Source organism: Drosophila arizonae, chromosome X (assembly GCF_054131065.1).
Source record: "Drosophila arizonae isolate 15081-1271.41 chromosome X, UAZ_ARI_1.0, whole genome shotgun sequence".
In the NCBI taxonomy this organism is placed as follows: Eukaryota; Metazoa; Arthropoda; class Insecta; order Diptera; family Drosophilidae; genus Drosophila; species Drosophila arizonae.
The window spans coordinates 13,211,408-13,230,475 of record NC_142927.1 but is presented as its reverse complement, the minus strand read 5'-3'; the positions used below and the strand labels follow the sequence as shown (position 1 = coordinate 13,230,475).

General features: G+C 45.3%; 5 protein-coding genes across 5 annotated transcripts; 1 reads left to right on the top strand and 4 right to left on the bottom strand.

Annotated features, from left to right (window-relative positions):
• Nucleotides 1-914: 914 nt before the first annotated feature.
• On the top strand, nucleotides 915-8,664 carry fs(1)M3 (female sterile (1) M3). Its single transcript, XM_018016711.2, has 8 exons — nucleotides 915-1,191; nucleotides 1,263-1,789; nucleotides 1,849-1,981; nucleotides 2,042-2,543; nucleotides 2,603-2,989; nucleotides 3,056-3,517; nucleotides 3,906-4,168; nucleotides 4,863-8,664. Exons 1-8 carry the CDS (start codon nucleotides 1,126-1,128, stop codon nucleotides 8,052-8,054), a joined length of 5,532 nt encoding a protein of 1,843 aa, XP_017872200.1. The 5' UTR covers nucleotides 915-1,125; the 3' UTR covers nucleotides 8,055-8,664.
• Nucleotides 8,126-11,051, bottom strand: LOC108619899 (uncharacterized). The gene is made up of 3 exons (XM_018016719.2): nucleotides 10,812-11,051; nucleotides 9,431-9,611; nucleotides 8,126-9,360 (listed from the first exon to the last, which is right to left on the bottom strand). The coding sequence occupies exons 1-3, from the start codon at nucleotides 10,885-10,887 to the stop codon at nucleotides 8,781-8,783; spliced, it is 837 nt and encodes a 278-aa protein (XP_017872208.1). The 5' UTR covers nucleotides 10,888-11,051; the 3' UTR covers nucleotides 8,126-8,780.
• Nucleotides 11,052-12,239: 1,188 nt separating this feature from the next.
• On the bottom strand, nucleotides 12,240-14,081 carry LOC108619900 (kallikrein-14-like). The gene is made up of 3 exons (XM_018016720.2): nucleotides 13,462-14,081; nucleotides 12,524-13,385; nucleotides 12,240-12,457 (listed from the first exon to the last, which is right to left on the bottom strand). The coding sequence occupies exons 1-2, from the start codon at nucleotides 13,758-13,760 to the stop codon at nucleotides 12,596-12,598; spliced, it is 1,089 nt and encodes a 362-aa protein (XP_017872209.2). The 5' UTR covers nucleotides 13,761-14,081; the 3' UTR covers nucleotides 12,240-12,457; nucleotides 12,524-12,595.
• Nucleotides 14,082-14,218: 137 nt separating this feature from the next.
• LOC108619898 (trypsin-1-like) lies at nucleotides 14,219-15,918 on the bottom strand. Its single transcript, XM_018016717.2, has 3 exons — nucleotides 15,759-15,918; nucleotides 15,480-15,693; nucleotides 14,219-15,086 (listed from the first exon to the last, which is right to left on the bottom strand). The coding sequence occupies exons 1-3, from the start codon at nucleotides 15,823-15,825 to the stop codon at nucleotides 14,288-14,290; spliced, it is 1,080 nt and encodes a 359-aa protein (XP_017872206.2). The 5' UTR covers nucleotides 15,826-15,918; the 3' UTR covers nucleotides 14,219-14,287.
• A 1,077-nt stretch (nucleotides 15,919-16,995) lies between these two features.
• Nucleotides 16,996-18,953, bottom strand: LOC108619715 (uncharacterized). The gene is made up of 5 exons (XM_018016454.2): nucleotides 18,486-18,953; nucleotides 18,170-18,412; nucleotides 17,966-18,104; nucleotides 17,712-17,904; nucleotides 16,996-17,646 (listed from the first exon to the last, which is right to left on the bottom strand). The coding sequence occupies exons 1-5, from the start codon at nucleotides 18,648-18,650 to the stop codon at nucleotides 17,346-17,348; spliced, it is 1,041 nt and encodes a 346-aa protein (XP_017871943.1). The 5' UTR covers nucleotides 18,651-18,953; the 3' UTR covers nucleotides 16,996-17,345.
• Between the last annotated feature and the right edge of the window lie 115 nt (nucleotides 18,954-19,068).

Here is a 19,068-nt window from a genome sequence, read left to right as displayed (position 1 = left end):
CAATTTTTTTTATGTATTAATGCATTGTGGATCATTTGATTTTAACAACCCATCAAATGACCAACTTTCCTGTGAGAATTTCGAGTTAAAATCAACTTTTTGATGAGATTGGGTTGTTCGGTGGGGTAATGCTTTTCACGACCCATTTTTTTTTGCAAATTTTCACAAATTCTGAAAATTTTTTAATCAAAATAGATATATAAACAACAAATCTAATCAATAAGTGCTTTTGAAGATATTCAAATCTGCGAAAAATACAGATTTTCACTCGAAAAGGGTTAGTGGTGCTATTATTTTTTTCGGCATTTTTACGACTTTTTTGAGAATTTTTTGAATTATATAAAAACGATTAATATTTTTGGGATAATTCTGGCTTGTTGCGATTATTAATTGTTTTCTGCTTACATACAAGAAAAAAGTAGATCAATATATTGATAAATGCACCTAGGAGAACTTCTTAAACTTTGCGTTTGCAAGTGGTGCTATTTTATTTTTCGCAACTGTATATAATTAAAGTTTTTCTTTTTTGAGAAAATATTTATTTACTTTAACTGTGTTATAGAATATGTCCAACTATATTAAATGCAGCATACGTTTAGGCTGTACTAATTGTTTTAAATATATCATAATTTAATAATAAAAATAATAAAGTATTTAATTTCTACATTCCACACTATTGTTCTTAAAATTTTTGCCTAATATCCATTTCACATTTGCATTGCAATGTTTCAAGTGCATTGTACCAGTGTGCAGCCTGGAAGTAACTCAGCTGAGTTTGTCTCCCTTCCACACTCTTACAATTTTTCGGTCTTTTCGTTTCCTCCTTTGCGCTCTGCTTGTACTTATACTCATTTTTCAAGCCAGAAGTTAACCGTTACATTGAGACACATTGCATACTCACACATTTCATATTCACACACAGCGCTAACTATGCATGTGTGCCAATATAAAGCGTAGTCAATCGGCTCTTCCTCTCTGAGTGCTTTCGCGCCCTTTGCATTCAAGAATAAAGCCGTTATATGGAAACAGACACAAGACGTGGGAATTTTTTCGACGCGTGCGCAGAAAATCTGATGTTAGTTTAATTGGAGATCGTAACCTTTTAGGATCTCCGTCAGTCCCTATATGTGCGTGTATTTGTTATTCATGGACTTGCGCATTGTATTGCTATGTGTACTCAATTTTATAACGGTAAGTAGAAAAATATGTGAATACAAATCTGTCCATTCTGGCAGCTGTCCCTCTCTAACCAACACGCACAGATTCATGGAGAGGCGCCCATTGACAGCAGGTCTGCAGGTCCAGCGAAGCTGCTGCCCAGCGTCTGCCGCAAGGATGTTAACGGCACCAGTTTGAGCGTAGAGATTCGTCTGCCCTTCATGGACATGGAGCTGCGCCACGAACGGCATTTGCTTGTGCTGCGGGCGCCGCAGCTGCTGCTGGTGCTCCATGGCCATGAGCTGTTCCAGCTGCAGCTGTCCGGCAAAGAAAAACGCCTGGTGCGCTTGGGCGAGCTGGCGGGCCGTGTGCGCCACCAGTTGGCCACAGCTGCCGCTGTCGTCCTCTGGCGAGAGTATCTATTGCTGTCCGTGGCACTGGACGAGTCGGTGGAGTTCTATCAGATGCCCCAGCAGGCAATGCTAGATGCCCGGCAGCTGCTATTCGAGCCCATTCAGGAGTTTGCTCTGGCTGGCAGCAGCGTGCAACAGCTTCATTTGCTGCAGCCAAATGCAGACCAGGTGCTGCTGCTGCTGACCTTCAATGTGACCCAGAGTCACGCCAGATGCAGGTGAGTTATGCACCAGGCTACCAAACGTCTATCCCGTATTCTCACTCAGACCTTCACAGAACCTACGAATGGTTGGAGTCCTATTTCAATCCCGTGGAGGAGCTCAGTTTGCCAACCATCAAGGCTTTTCAGGTGGTGGGCCATCAGCCCCATTACATAATCACCGGGCGATCGCTGCGAGGACAAGCTAGGGTAAGACAATGATGTACCCTTGCTGACCACATTCCTAATTCTCTTCGTCTTGCTCTACAGCTTGTGCTGTCCGTCTATGAGTTGGTGACGCCCACGCTGCGCCTGGTGCGCCGGCAGAGCCTCACGGTGCAGGCGCGGCACGTGCTGGCCGTGCGTTTTCGTGGCCGCAATCTGATCTTCGCCTGTCCCAGCATCACCAGCAGCAGCGGTGGCTCATGCATCCTCTTCCGCATGGTCGATGGCAACTTTGTGGTGTATCGGAAGCATGTGCTGCGTCAGCTACAATTCAGTCACTTGGCCGCCTCCGAGCAGGGCCAGCTGCTGGTGGGAGCACGTGCCAATGGAGAGATGCTGGTGTTCAATAGCCAGCGCCTCGATTGCTACAGTGGCTTTGGGGCCGATGGCCAACCGAATGGTGTCTACACGCATCGCAATCCACAGAACGAAAGCTTCGTACTCCTAACATATAAAAACAGTCCAAGCGCCACCATGCTGCGGATGGTGCAGCTGGGCGGTACCAATGAGCCAGCCAGCCTGGCTGCCAGTCTGGAAGGGAATGATGGTAAACTACAATCTTGACGGGATTGAGTCTCAGTCATGTTTTCATATTCTCTTCCGCAGATCTGAGCAGTGTGCAGCAGCATCGGCACGAATTCGAGGAGGCAATCCATGGACTGCGCAGTAGGCTGCTGCGTCGCAAGCAACAAGTGGATGCACTGCATCAGCTGATCCAATCACTGAACCAGCATGACCCGAAGTTCAACCAGACGCAACCACTGCGCGTTCAGAGCGGCTCCCGTATTGAGCTGGTGCAGCTGCATGGCAATCATCTGGCCAGCCCCGTGCAACTGCAGCAGCGAGTGGTGCAGCTGCGTCAGCAATATGCCCGCAGGCGCAACAGGCGCTCCTTTGGTGTGGGCAATACATCCTACTTAGGTGCTCTGGACATGCTCAAGGCGAAGCGTTTGCATGTCCAGAACTTGATCTACCATGGTGAACTGCTGCCAGGTGAGACAGAAACGTGGCTCCCACTAAATCGAAAATTTTTAGAGCATTCTCTTGGTTTATTAATAGGATACTTTGTGGAGTCCGCCGAACCACCAGCCATACTAAGCATCAAGGGGCAGCTGCTCACCAAGCAGCTCCACACACAGCAGCTGCTGATTCCGCCCAGCGACAAGCAGCAACCGGAGCGCATACCGGCCAACCACATGGTGGTGCGCCATCTCCAAGTGGAGCGCATCAACAACATCTCCTGGTTCGACTTTTACGATTCGCTCTTCCTGAAGTCGCGCGACAGCGAGATCCAGGGACGACTTGTCTTCCAGTTGCGCGCTCGCGTTGTCAATCTGCAGACGCCGCTGCTGAATGGACTGGTGGTGCAGCGGCTCTTCAATTTGCGCCAGCCCCAGGTGGTGGACTCCAATATATTCATGTCCGCCTTCCATGCACCCAAGCTGGATGCCAGGCTGGTCAACGGCCTCAACTTTGCAGAGGATATTGTATTTCGCGGCGACAGGGACTCCCTCATTAAAAGTGAGTAAGGCCCAAGGAGTTGATAATTGAGTATAGCATGATGCGGCAGTGTCCCATCTGTAAAGCTCGATAACTAAATATCAATCCAACACAGAAAAAGTGACATCTTGACGGTGTCACAATTTTTGCCATAGATTTCATTAAACCCGAAACCCAACATTGTCGAATTTTGATCTGAGTCGAAGACGGCCTAAACAAATGTGAATTTCAAAAGCTACTCGATGCTTGATATGAAATGACATTTCACGATAAACGATATGAAATGAAATGTAGTCAGTACATTCAGTAATAAACTTGACATCATAGTGTGACTAGTAAAATATAAAATAAAATATCAAATAAATTATGGACGGCTGCACTACATTGATATATTTATTGCTACTCGCAGCGCCGGTTCGCATCTACCAGATGAGCGTCTCGGGTGATATTCTTGTTGCCAACATGACCAAATGGCCCCGTCAATTGGCAGCCGAGGGCCCGCATCAGTCGACCCATCTGCAGCAGTATTACATGGGCAGGATCACCCTGAATGGCTCCCTCACAGTGAACAATTTGCAGGCGGACACGAATATGACGCGAATCTATCTATTGGGACAATCTCTGCGTGCAGAGGACTTGCACGCAGACTATCTAATGCGCAATAAAACTCAGGTGAGTCAGATAAGAGAGTTGGACTTAAAGAAACACATGTCTGAATCAGGTCTATAGGTTTGTATCCCTATAATCCTATATCCGTTGCAAATGCAACGCTAGAGCTAATCAAGGAGAGTTATGCAATCAACTTGACAACATATGTATCAGTCGATCTGACTTTTGTCGGTAATTTAGTCATTCATGTATTCAATCAGTCCATCAATAATACAGTCGATCAGTCAATAAGTCATCAACCATTGATCTAGTTAAGTCAGTCCATCGAACAGTTACTCAATTTGCATTCATATATATATATATATATATATATATATATATATATATATATATATATATATATATATATATATATATATATATATATATATATCAGTAAGTCAATCAATCAGATATTCACCTCCTATTACTCAGATCGATCGATCAGTCAATCAATCATTGAGTTAGTCCATCAGCTTATCAATCAGTCAATTAATAAACCATTTATTTATTCATTTATTTAAGCAATCATTCAGTTAATCATTTAGGCATCAGTTAGTCACTTGGCCTATAGCTATGTCAGCCAAGTAGTCAACCTCTTGGCTGGTCAATCAATCTTTCACTCATTCAATCAAATCGAGAATCCCATTCATATACTTAAAATAGATTTGATTTAAGCACTGCTTTCCCTGTTCTAATCCAACCTTCCTTTCCCTAGCACCTGAAGAAACTCGTCTTTGGCAATGCCAAGGTCACAGCAGTCGCCTTGAGCACCCAGCATATCAACGGACATCCAACGGCTGAGCATTTGCTCAGCGGAGCTGAAAAGGATCCCGTGGCACGAGCATCGCGGAAGCCGTTGCACGTGATCTTCATGAATGCCCGTATTGAGGGCGATGTCTACTGTGGCAACTACAGCAGCCGGCTGGCTCAGCTGGCCAACGACGCAGTGCGTCAGGGCGAGACGGCCAGCATAACGGGCATCAAGCTATTCGAGGCACCATTGCTGGTGGATGCGCTCTCAACTCAAGTGCTCAATGGACTGCCCGTCTCCGAGCTGGTGCTGAAGGGCCAGCTCGAACAGAACTTTACCAGCCTCAAGTACTTTCCCCGGATTGTGGTGAAGATGCTGGTGGACATTGGTGGTGATTTGAATGTCCAGCGCCTGAATCATATGAGACTGTCGCAGCTGCTGCAGCCGGCTTACAGTCTGCTGCGCCTTGAGCTGCCGGATAAACCCAAATTGCAGAGCCTGATCTTTCAGCGCCTCAATGGGCTGGCCTTTGACGAGCTGCTGGGCAAGATGAGTGTGCCCAATGAGCAGCAGGATCGAGTACCACAGCCGCCACTGCTGCTGCACAAGCAGCTCATCATCGAGGGCAACGTGCGCTTCGACCGGCCGCTGCAGCTGCAGACTCTCAATGGCATCCACTGGGACGAGTATGTCGGTCGCTTGGTCAGCGCGAATGCCAACAGCGTGATCTCCGGCCAGAAGTGCTTCCAGGCGCCGGTGCTGATTACGGATGCCCTACAAGCGCCCAGCCTGAATGGCCTGGACCTGTCCGCTCTGCTAGAGGACACGCTGCTGCGCACGACGCCCCAATCGATTGGCGGCATCTACAGCTTCGATCGGCTGACGGCCAGCAATGTGGACGTGGAACAGGTGAACGGTGTGCCAGCGGGCAGCTTTCTGGACCTGCGGCAGGAGGCGTTGCATCTGCAGGGCGATCTTTACGTTACCCAGCTGCACATCCACGGCAGCCTGAGCTGTGCGCTGGTCAATGATCCGCAGCTGCCACAGCTGGAACAGCGACTGACCGCGCTGCAGCAGCGCAGCTGGCGTCGCCTAATGGTGCTGGGCGATGCCCTGTGGACTGGAGGGACTGGCTCCAATCCGCAGCTGGACTATCTGCGTCAGCATGCGGTGCGTCGCCGTGGCAAGCAAATCATCTCCGGGCATGTCGTCCTACAGCAGCCCCACCTGGTCCAGCTGCAGACCAGCCAAAGCTTTCCTCGCCAGCTCAATCTCAATCACATCGCTAAGGATGCGCTCCTGCGCCGGGCACCGAGCACCCAAGTGGTGACGGCACCACAGACTCTGCTTCAAGCTGTGCGCGCACACTCCATCAATCTGCTGAACGATGGCCAGTTCGAGCTGCTGAACCACATCGATCTGCTCCGGCTGAATGCCTCGCTCTATCGTCGCTCCAGCGGTCTGCCCATCGCAGCCACACTTCACTTCCAACTGCCGCCGAACATTGGGGAGCTGCAAGTCCAAGGCCAGCTCAATGGGGGCCTAGTGGCCAGCATCTTCGAGCAATCAACAGACGTTGTCTGGCCACCCGTGCGCATTGTGCATCTAGAGCTGCAGCAGCATCTGCAGCTGGACGAGATTAATGGCATGAGTCTGGAGTATCTGTTGGAGCACCGCGTGCCACTGCATGGCGCCTCCTTGGAGCTCTTTGGCACCCTTCAGTTCGAGCAGCTGGTGCTTGGCGAGCGCTGCCTGCTGCGCACCATCAATGGGATTGCCTTGCAGAATGTCGTCTACCGACACGGCCAGCGGCCACAGGTGATTAGCGGCCCGAAAACCTTTGCACGCGGCATTCGCTTCGAGGGTCCCGCCCACATTATGCGCCTCAATGGACGCGACCTGAGCGAGAGCTACCAGCAGAGCATCTACACAGATCGTGACTATAGCATCGATAGCTTGGTCCTGGATGACGTGCGCTTCGAGGGCGGCCTGATTGTGGGCGCGTCGATGGGTGAATCGCGCGAGGCTCGACTAGAGACACAGCCACAGAACGTGGCACGCCAGCAGCTGCGTCAGCGTCTGCTCCAGTTTGAGCAGCAGCTGCAACAGCAGCGTGCCACTCACAGCCAGCGTCTGCTCTATCTGGACTACGAGCAGCAGCCGCTGGAGTGGACTTGGAGTGAGCCGGCAGCGGATGAGCCGCTCGAGCTGGCGGCGGCGCCACAAAATCCACAGCCGACTGGCATCTGCCAGCTGCAGCTGCTGCTGGCCCAGTTGTCCAGGAAGCAGCAGCGCGTGCACTTGAGCAACGTCAGCCTGGCCAGCCGGATGCTGCGCGCCAGCTCCGAGCGGGCTGCCATACGGGTGAAGGCGCAGAACTATTGCCAACTGGAGCAGCAGTTCCGTGCTCGCGTGCGAATCAGTTGCCGTGGCCATACCCACACGCTGGGCCTGCGCCAGCATGTGGAGCAACTGCAGCTGCACGATCAGCACGACTACAGCCTGCTGCTGATCAGCAGCCCGGATGAGGTGCGTGTGCTGCGCGTGAATCACACAAATTGCAGCCTCAGCGATTGGCAATCGGTGCAGCCCGCCGCCGCTGGCCGGCTAATGAAGCTCATCCAGGTGGAGGACCAAGCGAAGGGCAACAAATCAACTCTGCTGCTGACGAACGGACTGCAGCAATTAGAGCATCTGCCGGTGCTGGCAGTGCATCGCCTGAACGCACAGAGCCAACGCTTCGAGCTGCTGCAGCACATCGAGGGCGACTACGATCTGGCTGAGTTGCAGTACGGCCAGCTGCTGCTCAGCTGCCACAGCTGTCGCCACATCTCCATTTACAGCTACAGTCCGACGGCACAGCTCTTTGTGCCGCTCCAGCAACTGCACTTGGCCGCACGCATCCAGCAGCTGCTGCCCTTCGCCGTTGGCCAGGAGCGTCACTTGCTGGTGCTGACGCTGCCCGGCTCCAAGCACTTCCATCTCTTCAGCTACGCCCACATCGAGGGCTGGCAGCAACGCACCTACGGCCACATGGCCGACTTCCAATGGTCCTGGCCACTGATACGCTCTGGCCAGCAGCTAACCACCTCCACCTCTGTGCTGCTGCTCTGCGGACAACGTTTGTGCAGCCTGGTCAAGGCGCTACTCGATTAGCATCGATGTCAGATTAGAGTTATTAGGGGCATTCCATTCTTTGTTTCCATTTGTTTCAAATTGAGTGTTAATTGTTGCTACAATTAATATTAGGCAGTTTATTAGTTTGTTATCTCTTCGATTGTATAAATCAGTTTTCTGTTGTCGCAGTGGGAATTAGGGGTATTCCAGGCATGTTATGAATGAGCTAGATTCGGCAAGTTAAGTGTCTATATGTATGTAAATATATATGTATATCCATATATATATATATATATTTAGTTAATGTTTCGAGTGTTATGGAATTTCAGTTTACTTTCTAGTGGAGTAGCCCTAAGAAATATATAGTTATATATTGCAGGACTACCTCTTATACGTAGTACTTCTCGATTAGAGCTCGTGTCAAATTATTGTTAAATCTATAAATATGTTTATCTATTCATCTGTTCCGTTATCAGCTAAATTTAGAATAAGTGTTATAAAATTTAGAGAATATCCCTAATGAATATATGAACAAATATTTACAAAAAAAAAAAAAAGGATAATATAACAATTGTTAATCCTACTTAAAAATCAATGTATATAAAATTTAAAATATAAAAAAAATTAAAATAGAAAAAAATATATATAATATTAATTTTGTATATTCTATGGCATACCCCTAATAGCAATTATCACATTTTCCTACAAGTTTCCGCTCTAAGATTTCAGATATTTGTAGATGGCATATCCACTGTACAGTAGAGCCTAGACATTGAGACGCTTGCAACTGCACTTGATCACATAGAGCGTGAAGGCCAGCAGACCCAGAATGCCCCAAATGGAGCTGTTCTGGTTGGAGCCGTCGCCGATCTGTGACCGAATCCAGTCGACGTGGCTGGCGACATCGACGAAGACGGACGACTGGCTGCGCAGGCCGAGCAGCTGATTGGCCGTGGTCAGTGGAGCGCCTGCATCCAGCTCATATGCCTGCTCGTCGTACTTCACGCAGAGCTGTTGGCCGCAGGGCGAGCGCTTCACGCAGAGCCGCAGCAACTCGTGCACCTCGTGCCCATCCTCGCCAGCCAAGCCCCAGCTGCTGATGTGCCACGGCTCGGATGTCGTCTCCAGCTGGGCGGTGTCCACGGACAGCGCAATCGGCTGGATGCGCGTGAGATGCGCCGAAACATCCTGCTCGAGCATGAGTATGGCCAGGGACAGCTGCTTGGGCGGCTTGTGCACGTGAGTCACGCCCAGCACCTGGCCATGAGCCGTGGGCGAAAAGCGCTGAGTGCTGCCCAGCACGACGCGCAGCTCCGCTGGATGGTAGAATCTCATGTTGTCCTGGCTACAAAAGAAAAGAAGAGCCATTTGGCAATCAGTCTGACTCCAATGCACAGCATCTGCTGGACACCTACTCATAGACGCACTGCGCCACAGTCAGCACCACGGAGGGAGCCACCAGTGCACCCGAGCAGATGTGACCCTTGCCAAAGTAGTCCAGCTCCTGGTCGAGCAGCCGTATGGAGGCCTGATACGGTGCCGCCGATGCGGACGAGCCTATGCGGCGCTTCTTAGCCACCTCCGAGTGTGTGTAGGCTGAAAGCGAGAAGCAAAGGAGCGTGTAGGTTAGGTTAGTTAGGTTAGGGGCCTCTAAGATTGCCTCGCATATGCTAAGTGACTAGACTTTAGGGCTTCTGCTTAGGAACTCTTATAAACCTAGTCTATTTAAAATGGTATTTAGCCGTAAGTCGTATACCTTAATCTGTAATCCATAGGCTGAACCACTAAGATATTCCACATCAATTCATAAAACTTAGCTATCATCATTCAATTTCTTCAGTTGAAGTAACGGTGAAAGTAAAGTTGCCCAATTGATTATCGAAAAGTTTCTGAAGTGGCCTTGGCAACAGGTGAAATGCATTTTATATGGAGTGATCCATGGCGTTGGGCGTATCAATATCAATGCGAACGACTCAGGCGCATTCCCCCATCAGCTGATCGATTGTTTACGAAATTTTTGTTGTTCTATTCGTTTAGTTTGGGGTCTTGGTATTATCGCACGATAATAAAAATTTTTGACGCGCGTGCCTTACGACTGCGCCTATCAATAGTTATTGGTCAGCAAATACGCCGGAAACTACGAAATGGCTATTTGTAGTTTGGCCTTCAAGTCTGTCACAGTCAAAACAGCTGAGCATAGCTATAAGACTTGACGTAGTGGCTGGCCACTGCTCTATAATATCCAATATCAGTATTATCTATTCATAGCTTGGAGAGATTTCTGCGGACTACAATCAATTTTAATTAATATTCTTATGTGTTTTATCTAGATATATGCCGTAGATAAAAAAAAATTCTTTAAATTAAAAGACCCGCAATTCTTAAAATAAAATTACATTCATATTGAGATTTCTAGAAAACATATTTTGACTAAGGGCAAAGTCTGTCGAGTATGCACGAATATAATAAAAAATGTTAATTTACATATATTCTATACAGCGATAAGCGCATACCACCCTGATAAATAAATATTTTAAAACCGATTATATTTAAGAATTCGTAGCACCCAAACACGGTTAAATTGCTCAAACATTATATTATTATATATATATGTACATATATGTTTATTATCTAAAATTATTATCTAATTCTATAATTTTTCACCAATTCAGAAATTTCTCTACTTCAATTACTAGAGTTCAAATTTGAATAAAAAAAAAAAACGTTATATAACCTCAAAAAAAGTTATTTTTAATAAATCTAGTATTAATAAATCCATTACTGTATTCGACTTACTTGTTTGCATTTCGGCGCATAGAAATGCAAAAATCATAATTTTGAGAATCCTCTTGATCTGATCGTTGAGTTGCATCGTTCAGATTAATTTGAGCTCGGATTTTGGATTATTATTACTAGAACGGATCGGCAGACACTTAACACTAGGCGGGGCAATGCTCGAGCGGCTTTCGGCCAGATAGTGCGCACCTTTAGAGAGAGCCGAACGCTGAATGAAATAGTTCAATTCTAAATCGCACGAAATCAAATTCGCAAACGCTTTTCCTCCAGATAATTCAATATTTGATTTGATTTCAGTCGATGTTTATTTCTATACACTTCCAAAAGGGCATTTTTGACTTTTCTTGCAGTATGTGGCGCACATGTAAACATGGCCTTCGTCTAGATCTGTCTCTGAGAAAATATATAGGCACGGGGGAACCAATATCAATCCATCTCTTTCTCTCTTATCGTACATTAGCTTTCTCTTTCTCCGTCGCTCTCTCATTTCTTCATCTCGCTCCCTTTTGTTCTTAGTTTGCTCCTTAGTCTCCCTCTCTCTTTCTCACTTTCACTCTCTCTCCCACAGCCTAACTTCTCTGTATGTCATGTTTCTAAAAATCGGGAAGAGTATTTTGTCTTCCTTATGTTAAGGTTGATCTTTCCTTCTGTTTTTTTGTTTATATGTTTATATGTACTGATAAAGTCACAACATGCCATAAAAAAAACATTTACACACACACACACACACGCAATAATAATCGCAATTGATAAGACCTCAGATTATTTATTATTATTTTCTTCTTTTTTGTTTTCTTCGATTTCTTACTTTGTTTATTTCGTTTTTTATTTATATTTAAATTGCGATCAGTGCACTTGAAGTTGGCAACATGGCTAACGATTCGCTATACCCTGGACTTATGTAGAAGACGGACTGAGTATCAATCAATCTAGGAATAAAGGTCACGTCCACTTTTATTGGCAGCATTGCCTTGACTTAAAATAACATGCACTTAACATATAGTTGGCATGCACTTATAACATGCAATTAACATCATATATATATACTTTACATACACTTAACATGTCTCTGTTAGTAGTAGACTGTCAGCCTTTAAGCATAAGCCATGACATAGACACAGTCACAATATCAGTCAAAGATCTATAAAATTCCACCATTTAGATTTGTAAATGTCATGCTCTGATCTGTTAGTTCCCTATGGTAATATCACAGTGGAACTCTCCTATCAACTGCCAGCTAATCACATTCAATACGTTCGTTTCGTAAGATAGTGTGATTGAAAGACGTTTACATAGCTAAATTGCATTCGACAAGCGATTGTCGATCGCCGATAAGAATTAGGAATTGCCCAACAGGTAGCTGGAGCAGCATTGGCTGGTAGAGTATGAACTATGAAATACCCTGTACACTTGTGGAGGTTTATCAGGTTCTTGGTTGTATTTCAATTTTTCACTCCAAATTTTTATTTAAATCAAAGATAAATCATAAAACAGTTTTTCCAATTATAACACGAAATGGAATTTTGAGCGGTTTGATAATGGGATATTCTAAAGATCAAGAAAAATAACAGTTTAAACGATTATCGTCGCCTCAGATAGATAGGACTTTTTCGGACTATTAGTAATTGTTTTTGTTTCGTCGCACACTGATAAGGAAGGCATAAAATATGATGAGTTTCCTACTTCAACAAGATTAAACGATTTGTACTCACGCAGTGGAATCGAGCACAAGATCCTAAAAGTAGGCTACTCATGGCATTGTATCATTCATAGCATGTGGATCGCTAGAAGCGGTATATGGTGAACAGGAATATGGAATATAAATGCATGTTAGATGGCTTGAAGGCTTTGGCGCCCCCTACCGCCTTGGTGGCATCTATGGCATCCGTTAGGTCTTTAGAATCCGGACCGTCAAAATCTTCATCAGCATCGTCCCTATCGGAATCCAAGTCTTCCCGATCTTCCGCATCCGAATCGGCTTCTGCTTCGACTGCCTGTCGTTGTTCACGTATATCGTAGCGCTTCACAAACTCGTCTATCCAGGCTTTGTAGTGATGCACGCTGGTGTAGATGCCCGATTGGTTGGGCACGCCGCAGCGGATTCCCCACGAGCCGATGCCAACCAGCTGCCCCTGGCAGAGCAGCGGTCCCCCACCATCAGCGGTGCAGGCCGCCAGCTTGGTGTCGTTCGTATTTTCCGCACAGATCATGCCCGGTTGCAGGTCGACCTGTTGGCAGGCTGGCTGCTCGATTAGTGTCACATTTAGCTTGACCAAATTGCCGAGAAAGTATTCCATTTGATCATTGTTCCAGGCGGAGATCTGGCAGTGGGTTAGCGGCTGTGCCGTGACCGTGGTCATCTGAACGGGGCGTATAAATGGCGGCACTGTACCGTTGAGGTGAATCAATGCGATATCCTTGTCATAGCTCTTCATGTTAAACATCGTCACCAGCACCGCCACCTCGTCCACTCCAAAGGTCAACGGCTTATCGTTGGGCATCAGCAGCTGCTTCTTGCCCAGCACAACAATGAAATTCGACTTGTCCAGGAAAGTGCCATTCAAGCTCGTTCGACTGAAAAACACACACACACACACACACACACAATTAGAGCTTCAGCTGTTGCCTCAGACGAATATCAACCACATACTCCACGAAACAATGCGCCGCAGTTAGCACCACATTGTGGCTAATCAGCGAGCCACCGCACACATGACCAGCGCCATAATGAGAGTCATTCGTTTGCTTCCGTCGCAGAGAAACAAAGCTATCGGTGTTCAATGGGTTCTCCAGATCCCACCTGATATCCTGCTTCGCTATGATCTCCTCCGCGGACATTTCTCCCGTCTGCCCCGATTCGGCCACGCCCAGCGAGCTGCACAGCACAATTAGAAACAATCCAAGTGCATTCATCTTACCTTCCAAGCGTATATTCACAATTGAATTCATATTTTTTTAGCTCCGAAAAAAATATATATATTTATTTATTTATAATAAATGGAACACAATAGTTTGACTGACTATATGAGACTGATTCGTTCTCGTAGAAATTCGTACACATCAACATTCATGTCAAGCGAAAAGCAAACTAGATCGAAAACTTATTAAGAGACAACTAGATGTTAGGCGTGCTCCAGTTGCTATGAAGCCCCCAGAGCCCTGAGACAACCTGATATTTTATTCATTTCACGCTTCCTTTATCATATTTTCGATATAGAGAAAATCCAGTTAAATATTTGATTTATTGACTATATACACTAAGCTCATGGAATGTGCAAATTCTGGCTCTAATTCGCTCTAGCCAAAATGCTTGAAATCGATAAATATCGATATTATTTGGGTTTTAAAGAGTAAGCCTAAATTTTCTGTGATGAATTTCTGATACCTCCCTCCAAAATTTCCGAATGTAGTTTTGGAATTTATTTATTTATTTTCTTCATGTTGTATTGAGTTCCTTTTACAGACTAGACTTACGACTAAGACACGTGGCATAGGCCGAGCAGCACAGGTACTGCAATGCTCAAGCCGAATGAAAATGTAATTATACCGACGCCATCGCCCTCTCCCTCTCCGCTTCCCTCTCCGCTTCCCTCTCCACTTCCCTCTCCGCTTCCCTCTCCACTTCCTTCTCCACTTCCCTCTCCGCTTCCCTCTCCGCTTCCCTCTCCGCTTCCCTCTCCGCTTCCCTCGCCGCTGCCCGACTCAAAGATTTTCTCGATTATCCAGTCGTAGTAGTAAGAGACATCGGTGTAAACGCCTGGAAACATGGGCTGGGCACAGCCAATGCCCCAAGAGACAATGCCCGCCAGTTGGCTTTGACAGACGAGGGGTCCGCCGGAGTCACCGTTGCAGGCATCCCGCTCTCCTTCCATGTAGCCGGCACAGATCATGCCGGGCAATATTAAGTGACCCAGGGCGCTATCGTTGATGCACTGCGACTCACCGATTATGGGCACATCGACGGTCATGAGTAAATCGGGACTGTAGCCCTCCTCGGTGTAGCCCCATCCTGTGACCTGGCACACGATTCCACTCGGCACCGTTAGAGCAGTCAGTCCAATGGGTCGTATCGTGGGATGATAGGCCGGTACTGACCCACTTAGAATAGCCAGTGCGATGTCCTTGTCGTATGTCGACAAATCAAATTTTTCCAGCTGGAACATCAGCTGCTCAATGTCAAAGGTTAAAGTGTTGGCCTTCTCGAAGCGATCCAAATTGCCCATGACCACAATGAAGTCCTCTTTGGGCAGGAAGGTGCCATCGTAGATATCCTGGCTGGAATGAGAAGAGCAAAGGGAAGAGGTAATTGAATATGAGTATCGAATCAGATCTCAATAGGAATTAAGAAAGTGGATAGGTCAGATCAGATCAGGGCTAGTCTATACGATGTACGAAGCAACTACTAGGGTAAATCAATACGAGCATCGCATAGAGAGATCTATATGTAGTTGATTACGCCCAAATTGTTCGATTATTTTGCCTGGCTCTATGACGTATATCTATCTGATGACGATTAGTTAGCAGCTATCAGGTGTAAGGCTTCAGCTGGACTGATCAGATTGGTAGCAAGCTGTCCTTGCTTGAGCTTTAGCTGCTATACATATAATGTATAATGATGCGGTATTTCGATTGGGGATCGGCTGTAGTGAAGTCCTTGCTTGTACTTACTCCACGAAGCAATGGGCAGCGCTGAGGACCACATTGGGCTTGATCAGGGAGCCGCCGCAAATGTGGCCGGTGCCAAAGAAGTAGCCATCGTTGAGGCGACGTCGCAGGCTGGCCTGGTGCCTGGTGGCCTCCATGGTGGCCTCGGTGCCATTGATGATCCGGCCCGGATCCACGTTGAATCTGGAGCGCATCAGCGGTGAGCTCAGTCGGCCGCCTAAACACGCGCAAGAGAAAAGAATTTGAGAACTGATTTTTGAACTGCATCCGGATCAGACATACCATCCGCTGGCAGACAGATGCTAAAAAGGATCGTCAACGCGATCATCAAAAGCCGTTCGGCAGCCATTGGAAGTCTTCGTATTTGCGGCACAAGCTGACAACGTCAACTAACTGCGTGGACAATCATGGCTAAAAGCACTGGGCCATCGATCGCTAGTCAGTCGGTATCGTCACAATTAAATCTGGCGATGCATGAGCGACATAATCTAATCAGAGCAGAGCGAGCATGAACCGGGCCATGGCTAAGGGGTGTGATAGACTGTCTTGATAAACTCTTTGCAATTGTACACTTTCAAAATTATTGAATGGATTTCCCCAAATGAACTGCCCTATCAATAGGTTTAACACCAAATCAATGAAGATTTATAGATCCAAGCGCGTGGAGTTCTTGCAGCCAAATGAAGATAACGCCAAGAGAATGTTCCTCGACTCTATCATGGTATGATATGACATGATATGATATGATATGACATCATATGGCATGATTTGACATGATATATGTATATGTTTTTCAGCCTCAGCTCATCAACCGATAGGGCGACCAGAGGGCTTGGCCGATAATTGAGAATGTATATACTCTCACTTTTCGTTCAGTATCTCTTCCTAGGGTATTAAATAAACATTAGATCGCATTTTTGATGATTTCTAGAGTATCTACCACTTGTCCTTGCTCGCAGAGTTCTAGGAAAATACTTGACGATATTTATTATTATTTCATAATATTTCAATTTAAATTAGTACAGAATATCAATAAATAAATAAATAATTGTAAGAATAAAAATAGCTGCTATGATTGATTGACGCACTTACCAACCACGTGACCGAGTACCGAGCAAAGCTAACAGTATAAATAGAAATACGTATATAAAAAACAGTTTCGTAGAGAAGACAAATGGATTGACCATTTGACATAAGCAGTTGACATAAAATTAATATTCTAATAAAGTGATAGGACCACACTTTCATAGGACCTCCCAATACCAGAGACACCCCACGGAGAACTCGAAATATACAATATATAAATTAAATTTATGCATATGCAAAAATATATTACAATAAAAATTGATTGATTGATAAAAATTGATGAATATAGCATTACTTTTAGTTTCATTTACAAAATATATTGTCATATTGATTTATTGATATCAAAAATGTATTTACAAACTTGCTTGAATAAAAAGAACTTATGTAAATTGCATAATATAAATTACATAAATAATAGCATATCTAAAATATGTATATATTAAAATGAACAATAAATTTAAAATATATTATCAATTACATGGAATAATTGTTACAAGTTACATAATAATTATGTACAATTTATAATACATATTACATTAAAAAAATGTATATAATATATATAATATAATTTGCTAATTTAGATCAATAGATCTTACAACTTATATGCATTTGGTCAGCATCAGCTACATATATGTATAAACTGACATTCAATAAAAAGATTTAACAAATTTTGAAACAACTAAAAATATTGCAGTGACCAGACATTATTCTGTAGTTTGAAAAGAGTGAGCGAGATAGAGTGATAGAGAGGTAGAGCTTTAAATATTGCCATCTTCATCGATTCTAAGCGATTTGATGTTCTTCAAGAATTTGTTTGGTTTGCTCTTCCGTGCGATTGATCAACTGCATTATTTCATCCAGCTCTGTCTTAGCCACTTCGTCGTCTGGACTTGTCTCCTCCTTGATCCCGGCTACCATGGACTCAACTTCAGCCTTGACTGATTCGGCTTTGATCTGACCAAACATGGCATCCAATTCCGATTCCTGACTTTCACTACTCTTGTATTGAAGCTGTGGAACCCGACGACGCTGCAGCACCTTACGTTCCACGTGTTGTTTACCTGTTTCCATTGCCTTGCGCTTTCTGCAATCGAAACGGACATTGAATGCGTTGGATTTATAGCTTGAATTGCACTTGTTTTGGCTAACCTGTTGCGTGGACTTAAGCATTTGGCAGCCACGTTAGTGGAGCAGCCCGCTGATTCACTTTTGATGGTGGATGTGGCCGTTGGTATATCGTCAAGCTTGAGATCGTCAGGCTCAAAGGCAGCCACAGCTGACAGCAGCTGATGATTCTGTGCACTGAAAGCCTCCACGTCGAAGGGCTCCGTTGCCACAGTAGCTAAATGGCAAAGATAAACATTTTTATAATCATTATCAAATGCGCTAAGTTCGTGTCTTACTCCTCCAATGGCGAGCACCATCCCGGCGATATTGCTGAACTTCTATATCCTTTTTCTTAACAATATCCAACAAGTAGTGCACATTTTTGCTTAGACTGGCGGCTGTATACAGTGCATTCTTCAACATGTGACGATAGAACTGCAAGAGTAGGTGAACTCATATAAATTGATCATGAATCAATCTAATCTATGTAGACTACAGACTGTTAGTAGGACACTGTCCGTGGACGTCAGGTGCCACTCCCATTTCAGAGGCGCCGGCGTGCCTTCAATGCGATACTTCAAACTAAGCACCGTGCGCTGCTCCAGCTGCTCGTCTTGGTTCAGTTCCTGCTGCTGTTCCGCACCATTCTGTGAGGCTGCTCGAAATGTAGCCTCTGCTGGCTGGGCGCTGCTTAAGGCCGTACGCACGGCTTCTGCTGGAAACTCCACGCGTTTGTTTAATTGCTGTTGTAAATACTTGACACCGTTAGTCATTTGGCCATTGATTAATAAAGCAATAGAGCAGGCAACAGCTCACCTTGATGCGCTGCAGGAAATCGGCAACAGGCAGGTTTTCAGTGTAGCTCAGCTCCTTACGTTGATCGTGGCAACAAAACTGCAGAGCCTTGTCTTCGTCAGCGGAGCCACCTATTAGGCAGCTCATCAAGTGTACATCCCTTAACTTAATCATATTTAAATGCATATCTGAGCACAATGCTTATGATAATCGAAATTTGTATAGCAAACAAATACACAAGACAACAGAAACAGCTGATAGGCGACATTGGTGAATCTTTTAGTTCGCGCAAATCGAAACTCACGAACTGGAACTGGTCGCAAATGTTAAATGAACGGTAACTTATCGATAACTCTGCAGTGGTAGATAGAACGCGCGTCCGATTTAAAATGCGATTTGAAAATTTTTCAAAGAATTTATTTATACGCAGACGTGTTAGCTCTGACAGCGATTTCGTTCTGTTTATATTTTTGTTTGTCGATTGTAAATCAAACAACACTTTTGTAATATTTCATGTGATTTTGTTTTAATCATATAAAGTTTATATGTAATACTTTTGTTTTTGTAATATTATCAAAAAATTGTGTACTTTCGTTATTTGTTT